This window comes from Ambystoma mexicanum, chromosome 6q (assembly GCF_040938575.1).
Source record: "Ambystoma mexicanum isolate Mex_15411 chromosome 6q, UKY_AmexF1_1, whole genome shotgun sequence".
Lineage (NCBI taxonomy): Eukaryota > Metazoa > Chordata > Amphibia > Caudata > Ambystomatidae > Ambystoma > Ambystoma mexicanum.
The window spans coordinates 1,666,465,916-1,666,485,292 of NC_090937.1; the positions used below are offsets into that span (position 1 = coordinate 1,666,465,916).

The following is a 19,377-nucleotide window of genomic DNA, read 5'->3' on the forward strand; positions in this document are numbered from 1 at the left end:
TCAATTCAGAAGTGCCTGCCTTTGGAACCAAAACCACAGGGCTGGACCAAGGACTACTAGAGGTTTCAATCACCCGAAGGTTTAACATCTTGTTGACCTCGGTCTTAATATAAGACCGTACTTTGTCTGACATCCTGTATCCCCTACTTTTGGTAGGTACACTGTCTCCTGTGTCTATGTTATGTTTGCACCAAGGTGTCAAACCAGGCGACTGTGAAAACAGGGGGGAAAACTGCCTAAGCAAACTTTTCACCTCAGCCTGCTGATCAGAAGTCAGGTGAGGGGCCACTCGGACACCCTCAAAGGAGCTATCTGAAGGACCGCTTTGGAACAGGTCGGGGAGAGGTTCAGACTCCTCTTCCTCAACATCTGAAGCCAGTAGCAGTGCTGCGATTTTGACTCTTGGGACGAAAGCCTTCAGCCTATTTACGTGAAACACTTTTGGAGCCTGTCCAGGCCTTCCAAGGTCCACTAAATAGTTAACCTCACCCAGGGGCTCCACCACTGTGTAAGGGCCTGACCATTTGTCCTGTAAAGCTCGAGGCCTTATGGGATTCATGATCAGGACTTGCTGACCAGGTGTAAAGTTGATGAGGGAAGCTTTCTGGTCGTACCAATGTTTCACCAGCGCTTGTCCTGCCTTCAATTTATCACTAGCCAAGCCCATCAGGAGTACCATCCGTTTTCTGAGCCCCAGCACATAATCTACTACGTTGGTAGTAACAGGGGGAGTGGGCATCCCTCTTTGACTATGGCTAAGGGTCCCCGTACAGGATGACCGAACAGAAGTTCGAAGGGGCTGAAGCCAACACCCTCCTGTGGTACCTCTCGGTAGGCAAACAGTAAGCATGGTAAAAGAAGATCCCATTTTCTTCTCTGAGGTTCTTCCAGAGCCCCAATCATGCTCTTTAACGTTCTGTTGAAACGTTCCACCAGACCATTGGTCTGGGGATGGTATGCAGAAGAGAACTTGTAGGTGACCCCACATTCTTTCCACATAGCCTGCATATACTTCGACATAAAGTTGCTGCCACGATCCGACACAACTTCTTTAGGGAAGCCAATCCTAGTAAATATGCCAAGTAACGCTTTTGCAACTGACTTGGCAGTTACAGTTTTCAATGGGATGGCCTCAGGATATCTGGTTGCATGGTCGACCAGCACCAAGATAAACCTATTGCCAGAGGATGTTTGCGGGTCAAGGGGACCAACGATGTCGATCCCTACCCTTTCGAATGGTATTCCCACAACTGGGAGTGGTACCAATGGAGCTTGGATTGTCGAGCCAACCTTACCAGATAACTGGCAGGAGGCACAACTCCTGCAGTGACTTTCTACTTGCACCCCCATCTTGGGCCAGTAGAAGTGCATGGATAACCTTTGCTTGGTCCTCTTAATACCAAGGTGACCAGCAAGGGGCACTTCATGTGCCAACTGCAGGAGGAAGGGCCTAACAGCAAGGGGAACCACCAACCTCCTATGGTCTCCTTCTGTAGACTCTGTGGGCTCACTATACATGAGTCCACCTTCCCAATAAATCTGATGCGTCCCAGGAGGTTCACCCTCAAGCTGGGAGCAGGCCTGTCTCCTTAGGCCTTCCAGAGATGGGCACTCACGTTGGCCTTTACTGAATTCGTCCCTATCAGGACCACCTTCTACTAACAAGTCTTTTAGTTCAGGTTGGTCGTTGGGGTCAAATACTTCAGGCATCGCCACCTCCTCGTCAGGCCCGGGCGATTGACCAACTTCCTCCACCGCAGTGGTAGGCGAGCTCGGGGGAATATTCTCTTTCCCTCGTCTTGACTTGTTTACTCCTTTTGCCTTGGGTTTCCCCTTTGGCTGGGGCGGCATATTGGTCTTGGCCAATGCTGCCCGTGCTTGAGACCATGTGTAGGGTCTTTCGGCAGTGTCTCCTACGAGCCCTAAAGCTCTGAGATCATTACCTAACAAGACCTTGCCTGGGATGTTTCTCTGAATGCTCACTGGAATCCTGACTGCTGTACCATTTAAAGTAAGATTTACAGGTATTACTGGGAACATACGGAGTGGGCCGTCAGCCAACTTAGTGGGCATCAGAGTAGCTCTGGCAACTTCCTCTGAGTCTACCAAGGTAGAATCCACTACAGTTCGACTGCACCCACTATCCCTAAGTGCTGGAGTATCTACTCCATTGATCAGCACACTGTCTTTAAAGTAATGCTTGGTATTATCTGGAATCCTAGCATAAGCCTCTGCGACTTTAGGCTCCCAGGAACCCAGGGAAACTAAAACTATCTCAGCTTCTATCCCGCTGGGAAATGAGTCTGAGGAGAAGGATGCTCCTGTAATCTCTTCTTCCTCGTAGGAGGAGAAGGCCAGATCAGCGGAGTGGACCCCCAAAGGTCTAACCTTACACCGGGGATCCCCCTTCACGTGGTCAGTTGCTCCACAAGCAAAACAAGATCCATTGGATCTGTTTACATGGGGAGGCTTATTGTAACCAGAGTTCTGTTTCGGAGGCTGACCTCCACTACCCTGTGAGTTCTCTTGTGTCTTACCCTTATTTTTCTTTTTGTGGCCCTTTTGAGAAGAAGATTTATCAGATTCTCCACCCTCCTTATCTTTGGACTTTTTCCCTTCCTCCTGCTTACCGGGATGAGTTTTGTCCTTATGGGACACTCGATGTGACACCCATAAGTCTGCTGCAATGGCCAGCTTCTTAGGATCTATCTCCTTCGAATCGGCCAAATGCTGCTTAAGCTCCGGGGAAGAAGATGCAAAAATGTGTTCCAGCATGACAAGATTTATCATGCCTTCAAAGGTAGAAACCTTATAACCTTCGACCCAGCCAGTTAAGTTTTTTAAGGATTCAGTTACATAAGATACCCAAGTACCACCTTCTTTTTTCTTATACTCTCTGAATCGTTTCAAATATTGGGCCGGAGTCTTTCCAAACTTTAAAATGAGAGTTTGCTTTAACATTGCGAAATCAGCTCGCTCAGCCTTCGACATTTCCACAATGGCACTACAGCCAGAATGGGGCAGTCTGCTGAGTAACCAGGCAATCTTATCAGCATTGTCAACTTGTTGAACTTCGCATGCATACTGAAACGCATTCAGCCAGTCCATAATGTCATTCCTTTCCTCATACACACTGAGCAGATCCTTCGGAAACCGTGGATGAGAGGAGGCCCCAGACCCATGTCCAGGACCCTTGGACCCATTTGCAACCTGAAGCTTGGCCAGTTCCAACTGGCGATCCCTGTCTTTCTGTTTTTCTGCCTGTTCGATTTTTAGTTTGGCTATGCTGAATTCAAGCTCCTTCTGCCTAAACCGCAGCTCTTGCTTCTTGAATTCAAGCATAGCCTCCCCATCCCCACTGGCAGAGGAAACATTAGACATCTCATCCTCCCTGTCCTTGTGGTCGCGGTGGATCAGTGCAGCGGCAGAACCGTCGGTTCTACCAGTGAGAGCAGCCCCACCTCCTTCCGCACTGTCCTCAGAAGTTATAGCGTCAAGCTGCGCTTCTTGCCATGCCACGATTCTTTGGATCATATCCAATTTCGTGCCTTGAGAGGAAACACCTCTCTCCGCACACATCTTTTTCAATGTTTCTGATTTGGAAGCATTTAAAGTTAACAAGGTATTTGTTTCCATACTGTTAGATAGGACTATGGCCTTTTTAAAGTTATACTACAACAATTCACTACGTGTCCTGGTAGGAATAACTTGAAATGCCTTAGTTCGTGCGCAACAATGGATACCTTCAGTCGTATCCCACCGCTGTACACCAATTTGTTAAGACGGATTTCTGAACTCTGTCCTGGCGGCGCAGAAGTTCAGAAGGCCAACCTAATTACTTGGAACAGGGTAACCTCTGGACAAGCCAGACCAATCAGGGTAGCGATCGCGGCGGTCAAGACTAGGTCTCAAGAGGGGTGAGGGTGACTGAAAGCCCGCAATGAGCACACAAAGCAAGGACACTTACAAACTACTCCAAACAGGTGTTATATTAAAAATATATACACATTTATTCCAAGGCCTTTAAAACAATGACCGTAGCAAGAAATCACAATACAACTCTAGTAAACCAACACATACCATACCAATACAATATATATACAAATACAAACAAGTCTCAAGCGTTAGATGCACGAAATGTGTAGTCCACCTAAAAGGGAAGGAAAACAGGCAGTGCGAAATAATGCTTAGACCCAGTCCGCCTTCAGAGGCACCTAACTAAAAGGAAGTCCGAGCCCTACGTAGAGTGAAGCCTTATGCTCAAAAGTACCTGCACACGCCGGTGCCAACGGGCAAAAGGGGGAGTCTCTTCGAGGGAATCAGGCAGTTCAGTTTAGTGCACAAATGAAGAAGAACAGAGTTCAGCGACTCAAGCGCAGCCGCCAATGTGGCCAGAAGCAGAGCGCGAGTACGGAAAGGCGTGCTGTTTTGACATAGCGGGGAAAAGCTATGGGCTCCTGCAGGAGGGCGACCAGTTCCTAGCTATGCTACTCACCGGTCCCCGATGCAAGCAGACCCAGGCTTCTCCGCGTCAGTTTCAGTCGCTGGCAGGTTCAGGAGAGCAGGGGACGTCTCGTCGTCGTGTAGAGTCTGCAGCAGCAGAGTTGAGTTAAAGATGTCCCAAATGAAGTGAACCCGCACAGTTTGTTACCACAGCAGGGCAACGGAGCGGCCGTGTGTATCTGAGCCAAATGTACACTACTCACTTCAGACCTGGGAACGCCAAGTGTACGAATCGTGTGAGAGTGACAAGGACTCGAAATACTACACAACCTGCCGGCGGTTACAGAGCAAGACTCCTGTGTAGGCTGGTCAGTCTGCTGGATGGCCCAGAGACACTTCCGAAGGCTTACGAGCAGGAGATGATGAAGATGCCGAGAATAGCTGTCCCCGCTATTCCAAGGATCGAAGTACCAGTACAGGCCTTCTGGTTCAATCAGAGGTAAAAAGGGTTTCACAAGGCGACAGCAGTGCAGAGGAGCAGTCCTTCAGCGGGTCACCAGCGATTCCTCGGTTCAGCCTCTTGGTTGCAGGATACTTGGCTCCTGTATTCCTTTGTTCGTGAGAACTCAGGAGATCGACATGGTAGTGGTGTTTCCAGCCCCCTCTTATCCACGGTTCCCTTCGTGCCAAAACAGAGGGGACCCAATGGGAGATCCGCTCATCAACACTCACACCATACGTGGACCTATCACGGACCACGGTGGTCCCAGGCATTCACACCACCCTAGACTCTCTGGCACCCAGGATGTGTATTGGGACCAGACATCCCAGTCCACATCCTGGAGGCACACACAAGGCCTGTAGAAGCCCGCGAAAGCATCCGTGTTTCGCGGGAAAGTACATGCCCAAATAAGGAAGGCCCAGGGTCGGCTCGACCTAGGGAAGGTGAAGGGAGCAAGACGGTCAGCGGACAGGACAAAGGAGCCTCGTGGTCTGGCCATTTTGGGAGCCAGGCCACCATTTTGGGCTAAGCGCGAGAAACACGCTTAAAACGCCAAAAGGAGCTCAAAACACAAGAAACAATCGCTGCCACCATTCCCATCCGTGAATCACTTGCACCGATCAGTTACAATCCAAAAAGAGTATCTAGGGACTGTAGAAGGCTAGATACCCAAGAGAGCAGTAACTTATCTTACAGTGCCCTCTTGTGTCATGTAGCACGAAAGCCGCAACATGATAAAACAAACTACGGAAAACACTGTTTCCCGGTACTGACTGTCTTAAGGGCATGTCAGTTTTTCCGTAAGAATGGAGCGAAAGCCCAGAGGAGTGCGGTAGAAGGCTGCACTTCTCTGGCAAAGTCGAGAACAAGGTGAAAAACAACAGCAAAAAGTTTAGGGGTTGCCACATGGAAGGAAAATTACCTACAATTACGAAATCTTTCCTAACACCAACATGCTAGCAGTAGCAGTACTGGAGCTGGAGGCCATGCCTGCAGGCCTACTACTTGAAGAGGCAGAGGATGCAGTGGAGGCGCTTGAGAAGGAGTGCTATCATGGCCCTGCAGACAGCCACCAATTCCATGCTTAATGCCCACACCTTTCAACTTGAGCCAAAGCCAGATCCACACCCTGTACCGGCTAGACAGGGACACCATCACTTCAATAGTGGACCTGATCCATGCCGACCTGGTCAGCCTCATGAATATCCGCACAGCCATCCCCCCTTGCTCAAGGTAGTGTCTGTGCTACACTTCCTAGCCACAGGCACATAACAGCACACTGTGCAGCTCTGTTTTTCGTGTGTCCTGTTCCAGGTCACTGATGCACTCCTGCGTCACGTTAGAGACCACATCAGCCTACTCAGGACTGCTGACCAGGTTAATGGCACAAAAATAGCCTTCCATGCCCTTGCAAGCATGCCAAACTTCATTGGTGCTTTGGAGTGCATGTTGTCTGTGAATGGGCCACATAAATGCCACTGCACACCACACAACCAACACACATTCTCACAATGTGCATTTCTGGTACCCGAAATAGGACATATGTTAGCTAAACTGCATTTTGCTTGTGCATGTTTTGTCTTCTGAAATGAACACTATACAGCCTGTGCCAACATGATATGGGCAGAAGTATGACATTGTACACTTTCTGTTGCTCCTGTGCAGGTGATGCTGGTTATCCCCTGATGCCATGGTTGAGGACCCCAGTGAGGCAACCACACAACATCCACAAGCTTGCATACAACTGTGCCCATGTACGTACTTGGTGCACCATTGATCAGACATTTGGCCTGTTAAAGGAGAGGTTCCGGTGCCTGAGCAGGTCTGGGGGAGCACTAATGTACAACCCTGAAAAGGGGGGAAAGTTACTGCTTGCCTGTGCCATGTTGCACAACATGTGTATCAGGCGCAACATCCCACTGCCCCCCGACATGGACATGCACCCACCAGAGACTGAGGACGACAGTGATCAGGCAATTGCACAGTGCCATGATGGCATGGATGGACGTGTCGCACGAGGTGAACTTATACACCACTACTTCTAATCACCTGTCACACACGCGGCACAGGCCAGCTAGCGCACTGGGCACTCGGCACCGCACATAAATAAAATCACTCATACTAAAGAATCAATGTCCAGTCATATTTTTTTTGCAACACCAACTATATTTTGTGATAGTAAAATATATACAAATGTGAAATGTCTTAACTCCCAATACTATACATCCCAAATATCTAACTATCCCCCCACTCCCTCTCCCCAACTATACCTTCCCAGACCCCTCCCCAACTGTCTCTAGCCAACTCTGTTATGTTTTGCAATGTACATTAGCACGAGTCACAGAAAGGGCACGTATGCGTCCATGGCCTATTCGCGCCCCCTTTTTGGCTCCACTGTGCGGCTGTGTGCAGAGCGAGACAGCCGCATGGAATGCCGTCTTGGGCTGCTCTGCACAGAACTACCAGGTGTAGTGCTTGTTGATAGTGCGGAGGGTAGTGCCATGGGCCGTCGGTCCAGGAAAGCCTGGAGCAACATGGCCATTGTTTCAGCGATCGGAGGCATCACACTGTTATCCTCCCTTACCCTCTGTGACATCTGGACAATGGCACGTGTGCAGCGACCAAGTGCACATGCATTACGTCTTCCACTGGCCTGCACGCTCTCAAACATCAGCTGGGCCTCCTGAAGTTGCTGCTGCTCCAGATATGTGAGTGCATCCTGCTGTTGCTCCATCCTGGTGAGGCGGCCTTTAATATCCCTCACACTTAGGAAGGGGGGTGTTGGGGGCTAATTGGGCCCATGGGGCTGAAGAGCAGGGGCTCCTCAATGCTCTGGTCTGGCTTGTTTCCAGTTTCCAGACCACCCTTGTCCTCTGTGTTGTCCCCAAAGCACGCATGTGCATGGCCTTGTGGCAGCGGTGGTGGCACTGCTGCTTCTGGGGCTGCTGGGGTGGGTGCAGCTTGTGGTGCCTGTGGTGGCAGTGCTGAAGGAACCACGGGGGCCTGCGCTGGCAGTGCGGGAGGAACCACGAGGCCTGAGGTTGGTCGACGGATGCAGCTGGGGTTGCAGTTGCACGTCTGCCTGTTGAGGCTGTGGTGTCCTGGGGTGATGTGGTGGTGGTCCTTCAGCGTTGATGCCTGGTGCCCCTTGAGGTGCTGGGATGGGCCTCGACATTGCCAGATGATGTGCCTGAGGGAGTCAGAAAGGCAGGGCGTCAATGATGAGTGTGGATTCATGAGGCACACATTAATGCTTTTGCTTTTTGAGCACAGCGCTGTGTCAGGGACATTGCGGGGGACATGGCATGGTGCACACATGCTTGGGTCATGGATACTGTGTGGGTGGATGTATGATGTACATACATGGTGTGTGTGTGCCAGAGATACTGTTCGGGTGTACTGGCAATTTCTGGGTAGGGTGTTAGGGGTGTGGCACACATGCTGTTTGACAACACTTTCTCTCTCTACTGACTTGAACTGCGGTTCCCGAGGGTGTTCAACCTACCAGTGCTTTGAGGTCATACCAATAATACATAAGGCTCTATATAAATGCCAAGTAACATAACATAACATGTCGTGTTGGGGCAGGTTGTGCCATGGATGGGCTCAACCATATGCCTGCTGCCTGTAGCATTTACAGGGATCGGTGGAAATGTGTGCTCATGGGCCGGCCTGGCGGAGACGAGGGAGTTGCATGTTTCCTTGGTGTGTGATGCTGGTCATTTGTGAGTGTTGTAGGTGCTTGGCACTGACGTGACCTTGTGCCTGGGCTAGTACGGCGGAAACACACCAATTTTGCTGTGGAAGGGGGATGTGTGTCTGAGTGGCAGCAGGAGAATGTTATGTTGGCGATACAGGGTGCCTGTGCTATGTTATATGTGTGAATGGGGTATGAGTGAGGTTTGGGGTGAAGATGTATCTCATTGTGTGCAACCAGGTTGCAGGTTGGGGGCGTGGGGGTGCCGGCAGGGCTGTATTGGTGTTCTGCACAACGCACTTGACATATTTTGAATCTGTAGTGTGTGGAGGGTGGACAGGAAGGTTGATGTGACATTGGGGTTACATGTACTCACCAGCCTCCTTGGATGTCATGGCGGCTCCGGCCTCCTCACCACCGACACCTTCTATGGACTTGAGGTGGAGCACACTGCTGCAGTTTTCTCCAAGGGCTACAGGTGGAAGGGGGATGCGCTGCCGCCACCTGTGGTAATGCCCTGTCTGCGCTCGGCCAACATGAGGTTGCGCACCCTCAAGCGCAGGTCATCCCACTTTTTGTGGCAGTCACGCACAGTGTGCAGGGTTGTGCCGACTGCTATCACTTTTTTGGGCAACTTCCTCCCAGATGGTCTTCTTTCTGAGCTGTGCCTGCCTGCATTGGTCGGTGGAGAACAGTTGTTCTGCATGTTGGACAATGGTGTCTGCCAACATGTTTAGCTCTGCCTCGCTGAAGCGCTGCTTGCACCTCCGGGTTTCACAGACTCTTGATGTCATCTTGCTTTTTCTTGCTTTTTCAAAATCTGTGCTCAGGATTGAGGTGTGTGCCCTGTTGCAATAGATTGTGTTTTATTAATTGCCACTGGTCGATTTCCTGTTCCTGTGATCACTGTATTTCCGGTCACTGTAATTGTGGCAACGTTGTTACCTGTGCTGGTGAACCGGGGAGCGTGATGCCGGATTTGGAGTCGGCGGCGCTGAGGGTGCCAGTGTTGGCATGTTGGGGGGAGGGGAGAGGGGCTGGAATTACCAGCGCCAGTGGCATACTGGCATACTTGTAATGAGGCCCCATGCCTTGATTCGTGATGAATGTGGCCACATCTAGTGCATGTTTAATAAGAAATCTGGTGTTCAATAATACTATTTTCACTTTGCACAGATCTTTCAAATTCCCACAGTTACCGTTATTACTATCTTTCTTTGGTAATTGCTTTGTTTGGGAGGCATGCTGTTCGCCCCCGAGCATGTTAGGTTTCTCCATATTTGTAGTATTACTATACTGTTAACCCCCACAGCCTCTGTTTGATTGCATTAATGTACACCTCAGCTAGCCCAGGCTGTATATGGTTTGGATCCACAGAGGTCTCCTCTATGGTTACCGCCTCTTGTAGGGGAGTCTTTATGCTACTAACTCAAAGCTATTAACGTTAGCATCTATGATGCTGCACGTGTAAACACGACTACACTTCCTGTGATCCAGATAAAAAGCTCTTGCGTGGCAGCGTGTGCCTCTTGAGCGTCACTGACCGGCACAGACCGGCTTGTTGCCCCCGCACCAGTGTGCCAGATCGTCCACGGCCTGGGGGAAACCCAGACTGTGAAGAGTGAAAAAAAAGAAGAATCTTCAAGAAAAGTGGTGAGCAAAGGAGAGACCAAAGATTGCCAGAGCTTCATAGTAAAATGAAGGAGATGGATAGGCTGAAAGTTGCCGGGGCCCAGAGGGTCCAACGAGGAAGAAGAACAAAGGGCTCTAGCAAAGAGGTATTTAGGGAGAGAGATTTGGATGTAGCAGGGTTCCAGGCTGCAGAAAGCCTTCTGGATGATGCAGAGGGTCTTGACTTTGATTCGTAGCAGCAACCCAGGGCCAGTGGAGAGATGTTAGGGCTGGAGAGATGCGTACTGTGAGGGGAGAAGGAGAGAGTAGTCAAAGATTACACCAAGGTTTTTTGCCTCACAAGTGGGTGAGGGAAGGAGACCCATATAGGGCGGCCAGAGGGTAGGAGGGACTTCCTCCCCACCGCAACCATGCCTTCTTGCACGTCCTGCGACTGTTTACAAGCATCAGGCTCACCACCACTGAACCTCCTTGCCACCACCTCCTACTGCCATTCTGTCCTTCTGCCCCACGCTACCTCTTTTCCATTGTGGCTCCACACTGCTAATCTCTGTACCATTAAGTGACATCAGTGTCTTTTATCTGCAGCGTGTGTGAAATGTGATGTGCAGGAAAGGCTGCTGGATCCTGACCTTCTCCCCTCCACTGGAAGGGATGCGAACGCCCCGTGTAAGATGGCGACTGGGCAGGCCATGTCCCTGTGGAAGTTCAGAGTCATTAAGTGAGTAGCTCAAGCATGCGCCCCACAATCTCTAATCACGCGCCCACCCCCCAGCTCCCATCTTTAAATGCAAAATGTCGGAGAGGCCTGGAGCCAAGGGCTGGGAAAGGACACTTCTCATTAATATGTTATGCTATGTTGTTTGGCTTTTATACTGTGCCAGCCACCACCAGCGTGGTCTTAAAGGGCTGAGTCTTTGCCCTTGGGTGAGTCAGTGGGAGGAGAGGAACGGGAAACGAAGGAAGGAAGGAAAGGAGATGATGGGAGGGGAGGGGATGGGTGAACAAAATGGAACAAAGTTCGGTAACAAACAGAAGGGTAAAATAACACTCAGTAGAATGAACTCGGGAGCTCGGATGCATGTAAAAAATATATTGCTGTTTGTTAGAAAAGACAGGGTCAATCAGGAGAAAGAAAACAACCTCCTCCTTGGGTGGTTCATGAAAGTGTGGTGAGGATATTTTGTAAGACTGGTTATGGGTGCGTGATGGACTTGAGATGTACTGAAGAGTTCCAGATAGCTTTAACAGAGTGTCTCGGAGCCAAGAATTGGCTATGCATTGAGGGAATACCGATGATTCCCGTAGTACATGTGCTCTGTGGGCTGTAGACCTTGCCCTGCGCCCTCCCCAGGGAGTACTTCTCTACAAGCCCTACGCTGCCCATTCCTTAGCCAACAGAGCATTCCCCCTACAAGCCAGACACTGCCTGGCCTTTCCCATTAGAGCCCTCTCCTGCAGGTCAGATTGCGCCCTCGGCTCTCCTGATCCAAAATTCTTCTACTTACCATTCTCAGTAAAGCAATTCTCTACAGGCTTGAGTTTGTCCAGTCTTCAAATACTACTCTGCCTGTTCGTTTACAGTAGAGTGCTCAACTAGAGGCTAGATTCTTGTGAGCTCTCTCCCAAATGAACGCTTAATAAGTGGTCTCCCAATGCAGCAGTCCTGCCCATTCCTTGCCCTGTGGATACTCCTCTACAGGCAGATCCTGCCCATTCCTTGCATAATGGATACTCCTCTACAGGCAGATCCTGCCCATTCCTTGCCACATGGATACTCCTCTACAGCCAGATCCTGCCCATTCCTTGCCCTGTGGATACTCCTCCACAGGCAGATCCTGCCCATTCCTTGCCACATGGATACTCCTCTCCTCTACAGGCAGATCCTGCCCATTCCTTGCCACATGGATACTCCTCTACAGCCAGATCCTGCCCATTCCTTGCCCTGTGGATACTCCTCTACATGCAGATCCTGCCCATTCCTTGCCACATGGATACTCCTCTACAGCCAGATCCTGCCCATTCCTTGCCACATGGATACTCCTCTACAGCCAGATCCTGCCCATTCCTTGCCCTGTGGATACTCCTCTACAGGCAGATCCTGCCCATTCCCTGCCACATGGATACTCCTCTACAGCCAGATCCTGCCCATTCCTTGCCCTGTGGATACCCCTCTACAGGCAAGATCCTGCCCATTCCTTGCATAATGGATACTCCTCTACAGGCAGATCCTGCCAATTCCTTGGCCTATGAATACTCCTTTACAGCCAGACCCTGCCCATTCCTTGCCACATGGATACTCCTCTACAGGCCAGTTCCTACCCATTCCTTGCTCCATGGATACTCCTCTATAGGCCAGATCCTGCCCATTCCTTGCCCTGGTGATATTACTCCACAGGCCATATCCTACCCATTCCTTGCCATGTGGATACCTCTCTACGGCCCGATAGATACACCTCTACAACCAGACCCTGCCCATTCCTTACAAGATGGATACTCCACTACAGAGCAGATACTGCCCATTCCTTGCCCTCTGGATACTCACCTACAGCCAGATCCTGCCTTTCTTTGCCCTGTTGATACACCTCTACTGGCCAGATCCTGCCCATACTTTGCCCTATAGATACTCCTCTACAGCCAGATCCTGTCCATTCCTTGCCCTGTTACTCCTCCACACGGCAGATCCTGCCCTTTTCTTGCCTTATGTATACTCCTCTAGAGGCTGGATCCTGCCCATTCCTCGCCCTATGGATACTCCTCTTAAGGCCAGATCCTGCCCATTCGTTGCCCCGTTGATACTGCTCCACAGGCCAGATCCTACCCATTCCTTACCATATGTATACTCCTCTACAGGCCAGATATTGCCCATTCCTTGCCCTCTGGATACTCACCTACAGCCAGATCCTGCCAATTCTTTTCCCTGTTGATACTCCTCTACAGGCTAGTCCCTACCCATTCCTTGCACAATGAATACTCCTCTACATCTAGACCGTGCACATTCCTTGCCCTCTGAATACTCCTCTACAGCCAGATCCTGCCAATTCCTTGCCGTATGTATACTCCTCTAAATCCACCTACTGCCCATTCATTGCCCTATTGATACTCTTCCACAGGACAGATCCTGCCCATTCCTTGCCCTATGGATACTCCTCTACATCTAGATCCTGCCCATTCCTTGCCCTTTTGATACTCTTCTACAGGCCAGATCCTGCCAATTCTGTCCCCTGTTGATACTCCACTACAGGCTAGTCCCTACCCATTCCTTGAACCATGGATACTACTCTACATCTAGATCGTGCTCATTCCTTGTCCTATGTATACTCCTCTACATCCAGATACTCTTCTACAGGCCAGATCCTGCCACTTCTTGGCCCTTTTGATACTCCTCCACAGGCCAGATCCTGCCCATTCCTTGCATAATGGATACTCCTCTATAGGCTAGATCCTGCCTGGGTCTTGCCCTGTTGATACACCTCCACACGGCAGATCCTGCCCATTCCTTGCATAATGGATACTGCTGTATAGGCTAGATCCTGCCCATTCCTTGCCCTGTTGATACACCTCTACAGGCCAGATCCTACTCATTCGTTGCCCAATGGATTCGCCTCTATATGCCAGATCCTGCCTATTCCTTGCCGCATGTGTACCCCTCTACAGCTAGATCCTGCACATTCCTTGCCCCATGGATACTCATCCACATGCCAGATACTGCCCATTCCTTGCCCTATGTATACTTCTCTACAGGCAAGATCCTGCCCATTCCTTGCCCTAGGGATACTCCACTAGAGGCAAGATCCTGCCCACTCCTTGCCCTATGGATACTCCTTTAAAGGCCAGATCCTGACCATTCCTTGTCTTGTTGATGCTCCTCCACAAGGCAGATGCCGCCCATTCCTTTTCGTATGTATACTCCTCTACGGGCCAGTTCATGCCCATTCCTCGCCCTATGGATACTCCTCGATAGGCCAGCTCCTGCCCATTCCTTGCCTTGTTGATACTACTCCACAGGCCAGATCTTACCCATTCCTTACCATATGGATACTCCTTTACAGGCCAGATCCTGCCCATTGTGTGCGCTCTGCGTGCTACTCTACAGCCTGATCCTGCCCATTCCTTGCCCTCTGGATACTCCTCTACGGCCAGATCATGCCAATTCTTTGCCCTATTGATACTCATCTACAGGCCAGTTCCCACCCATTCCTTGCAAAATGGATACTCCTCTATAGGCCAGATTCTGCCCATTCCTTGTTCTATGGATACTCCTCTATAGGCCAGATCCTGCCCATTCCCTGCCCTCTTGATACTACGCGCCAGGCCAGAGCCTGCCCATTCCTTGCCCTATGGATACTCCTCTACAGGCCAGATCCTGCCCATTCCTTGCTCCATGGATACTCCTCTATAGGCCAGATTCTGCCCATTCCTTGCCCTGTTGATACTCCTCCACATGGCAGATCCTGCCCTTTTCCTGCCTTATGTATACTCCTCTACAGGCTGCATCCTGCCCATTCCTTTCCATATGGATACTCCTTTAAAGGCCAGATCCTGCCCATTCCTTGCCATATGAATACTTCTCTACAGGCCAGATCCTGCCCATTCGTTGCGCTCTGGATACTACTCTACAGCCAGATCCTGCCCATTCCTTGCCCTCTGGATACTCCTCTACAGCCAGATCCTGGCCATTCCTTGCCACATGGATACTATTCTACAGCCAGATCCTGCCCATTCCTTGCATAATGGATACTTCTCTATAGGCCAGATCCTGCCCATTCCTTGTTCTGTGGATACTCCTCCACACGGTAGATCCTGCCCTTTTTTGTCACCATGCTGACACCAGCGATCCACTCTGAAAAAAGATGCCCTGGAACACCATGCACAAGACAACTAGCAGCCACCACACTTGCCCCATTGGCCAGTCATAAGTGTGGGCCCATTATCAGTTTAAGTGAGTCTGAATTGCCACAATATCAGAGGCATCCAAAAATGTAGCTGAAAAGTCATTCGAGCTGCAGAGAGGGGGGCGTAACAGGGGCTAACCCACCGATAGACCAGGGAGTTCATGTGAAGCCAGAGGCTGGTATCCCCACTCAGATCCTTTATTGCACTGATTCTCCTTCTTTTCACTGTGAATGTCTAAACTTTTCTTTGTTTTGGCTTTTCTGCAAGCAGTTTCTCAGTGCTCAGAGGTGGCATATTCATATATTAGTACCCGGGAGGTGATGTCATCTGGCTTCCGAGCCAATCTGGGAGCGTGAATGGCAGGCATTATCACATGGTATTGACTGCTTTCTGATCCCTTTAAGCAGCAGTGGGAAACTGCCATCATCACTCCCTGGGCTTCAGCTTCAGCCCCAAGTCACCCTGCTCCTCGTTGTGCTAATTGCCATAAACCCCTCAGTGGCTGTTTTACCAGCAGTTAACGGGAGGATAGCTCAGGGGCAAATCGCTTGTCTTGGAAGCATGACAAAGCGGAGCAACACAGGTTCGATCCCTGGGTCTGCGCTTAAAAACCTCTGGGTATTAAGCTTGTTATAAATAACCATTTACCAATAAACATAAGGGCACCGAGACACTGGTGCAAGTCTTTTCATAAACTCAGCCTGTAACTTGGGTCCTCGAATTATTGCTGAAATATCAAACACCTAAACAAACTATAATAACAATTTGCCTCTTTTTTTCTGGCAGGGCTCTAAAAGCAGAAGGTGTATGTGAATCTGTGCTTTATGGACTGCCTTTAATCCTCAGGCCCACCTGCTGCTGGAAACTGGACTGGGATGATCTTGAGGCAAATCAGCAAAGCTTCCAGGCTCTCTGTCATTGCCTTCTGGTGGGTTATACTATAGCTTCCTGTCTGAGGGCATTTTGTGTGATTGGGGAATACATGATAGGGGGCCAATTTTAGGTGTTTAAGAAGAATTTGTACGGAACGTAGAGTTTTTAATGAATTTAGATGTTTTGAGTATCATGTTCAGGCACTGTGAGTTTTGGATGAGCCGGCGATTATGGATGTGTGAAAAGTTGTTTGAGGTGAGTTGACTGTTGCGAGGGGAGAGACACTTAGGTTTGTCATTATTTTATGGTCTAAGCTTTTTAAATCAGTTTGAGGGCTGACGGTCTGGGTTTCAGGGTTTATGATTTTATATTAAGCTTCGGTCTTGAGTATTTAGGATGACGTCAAGGGTTTAAGAATTTCGCGTGAGCTCAGAGTGTTTGGTATGATCTCATGTGCTGTGAGTGAGTGTGTGATAAGCTCAGGAGTTGAGAGTTTAGGATGCGCTTAAAGGTTGATAGCTTAGGATGCGCTCAGGGGTTAAACATTTTGGATAAACTCAGTGGCTGACCCCTTTGGAGAAGCCTGTGGGTGGAAAATGTGGGCTGAGCCCAAGGTTTGAGAACTTGGGTTAAACATAGGATTCAAGAATTTGGGATATGCTCAAGGGCTGAGTATTGGGAATAAGATCATGGGTTTAGAGTTTCGATATTATTCAGATTAAGAGTGTTGGATAGGCACAGGTGTTAAGAGTTTGAGATGTTTCACATACAGGACATTGATCAACGGACAAGACTAATCCAGAATAGTTTTTGTACTCTTTGATTTCTCTTATTGCTAGCAACAGAAATTGGAACAGTGCTATAACTAGGAGGTCCCTCCTCTATAAACCGTCCGGGCAAGGTTGTTGGACCTGATCTCTTTCTTTAACCTTCCACTGATTCCTGGGTGCCTAGGTTATAGTGAGTTTCTCAACCAGTTTGTTGGGAAAGTTGACAGTCCTCCAATAACTTGTTTGCTTAGAATGGTAAATATATCTTCTCTGCACCTATGCCAATAGGAATTGACCTCCAAAGTTCAAATCAAAAGAGTTTCTCTTTTCCAGAGGTGAGCCTTAACTTGTGAGGTTATGGAGGGGCATCCTCAACGCAATATTCCCCTTAGGGTTGGCAGTAAGCGGGACCTTACAGGGACGGCAGAAGGTTCCTATTCTGTAGAAAAACTCCCTACAGTCCTTTCTCTTAGACCACCAGTAGCATCAGGGCTTCAGAAAAAACAGCAGACCAAGCCACTGTTTGCTATTGTGCCATACGATCCAAGTTCAACCTAAAGAAATAGCTGGTAAAACTAACTGTGAAGAAGAAGATGAATGAGAAAGTGATACCGATCGCTCAGTGGTTAGAAACCAGTAATACTGTGATGAGGAGGAATGAAAAAAGTCATGGCAAGTGCTCTGCTAAAAGAAAAAAAGGACTAATAATCCTCCACTGGGGAGGAACCATCAAGCTATCATAAAAAAAGAGGTACTATCACGATTAGGAGAGCAGGGGAAGAAACCCCCAAGAGAGAGAGTCATTTGTGAGTGGTGGCGTGACCCGTGAGTAGTGGACTGTGTAGTTTGGCAACGCTGCCTAGACCGCTGTGACGCTGGCCCCACTGAGCCGCGGATGAGAAACAGAGAGAGTTAGCCAGAACGCAGGAGCTGTCTGTAATAAGGGAAACAAAATCCCTATCCTGCTTGCAGGCCCGATGACACCTACTCGTAGAAAGAAAGGTAACGGGCACAGCGGGAGTCCTGTGAGGGAAGAATAGTGAGAAGCATTCAGGGACTCAGCCTATTCGTCCCAGTTAATAGTCAAATACTAAGAAGAGTGAGAATTACTCAGGGGTTCAGCCTACTCGTCCCAGTGAATGGCTAAATCCTAAGAAGAGGGAAACCCATCACAAGACTAATCCAAATCGTCCCAGTGACTTGATAGAGAACCAAGAGTGTGAGAATCACTACAAGACTCATCTTACTAATTTCAGTAACATACAAAGTGATCGAGAAATAAGAATAACTATTGGGTCTAATATACTTGCCCCAAAGAGAAGATCAGTAACTTCGAGAAGGAGAATCCTGATATCAGCTATCTTACTCATGAGGTGCTACAGAACCTTAGGAATACAGAGAACAGAAAAAAAATAAAGAGGGATTCTACTTCCCCAAAGATATCGGAGCAAGAGAGACTTTCAGAGACACTTCAGTAAAATATAATAAGAGAAATTGAAAGACCAAGAACGCAGAGGAAAAGTTTACAAAGTCAAGAGAAAGGAGAATCAAAGCCTGTGAAAAGTCCCCTAGACCAATAGAACAAGCTAATCCAAGATCTAGCCAAAAACAATCCAAGAATTATATACTAAGACTGGGAAGCCTATGCAGGAGAAGGGAGTCATTCTCCTGGACATTCTATACGGAGGCTGGGAAAGCCTATCCAGGAGAAGGGAGTCATTCTCCTGGACATTCTATACGGAGGCTGGGAAAGCCTATCCAGGAGAAGGGAACCCATTGTCCTGGACATTCTATACTGAGGCTGGGAAAGCCTATACACGAGAAGGGAATCCATTCTCTGGGAATCCATTCTCCTGGGTATTCTGTACTGAGTCAGGGGAACCCTATCCAGGGGAAGGGAATCAATTCTTCTGGACATTCTATACCGAGGCTAGGGAAGCCTATCCTGGGGATTCTGTACCGAGGCTGGGAAAGCCTATCCAGGAGAAGGGAATCCATTCTCCAAGAATCCATTCTCCTGGGCATTCTGTACTGAGTCAGGGGGACCCTATCCAGAAGAAGGGAATCCATTCTCCTGGACATTCTATATGGAGGCTGGGGAAGCCTATCCTGGGCATTCTGTACCAAGGCAGGGAAAGCCTATCCAGGAGAAGGGAGTTCCTTCTCCTCGACATTCTATACCGAGGCTGGGGAAGCCTATACAGGAGAAGGGAATCCATTCTCCTGGGCATTCTGTACTGAGGCTGGGAAAGCCTATCCAGGAGAAGGGAATCAATTTTCCTGGACATTCTATAACAAGGCTGGAGAAGTCTATCCAGGGGAAGGGAATCCATTCTCCTGGACATTCTATACCGAGGCTTGCAAGCCTATCCAGGAGAAGGGAGTTCATTCTCCTGGACATTCTATACCGAGGCTGGTGAAGCCTATCCAGGAGTATGGAATCAATTCTCTGAGAATCCATTCTCCTGGGCATTCTGACCTGAGGCAGGGGATGAGCCCCCTAGGTAATTTTGTTAGGCAGGGAAATCCACAGATTAGGGATAGTGAGGCTTTTTTACTTATTA

At 49.3% G+C, this 19,377-nt stretch overlaps 1 protein-coding gene across 3 annotated transcripts in view; it reads left to right on the top strand.

The window, feature by feature from the left end:
- M1AP (meiosis 1 associated protein) overlaps nucleotides 1-19,377 on the top strand; it is a 568,197-nt gene that overhangs the window by 453,064 nt on the left and 95,756 nt on the right. For all 3 annotated transcript variants that reach the window (XM_069632517.1, XM_069632519.1, XM_069632518.1), the window contains exons 6-7: nucleotides 10,863-10,995; nucleotides 15,957-16,098. In XM_069632517.1, the coding sequence (XP_069488618.1) occupies nucleotides 10,863-10,995; nucleotides 15,957-16,098 (275 nt within the window). The remainder of the gene's footprint in view (nucleotides 1-10,862; nucleotides 10,996-15,956; nucleotides 16,099-19,377) is intronic.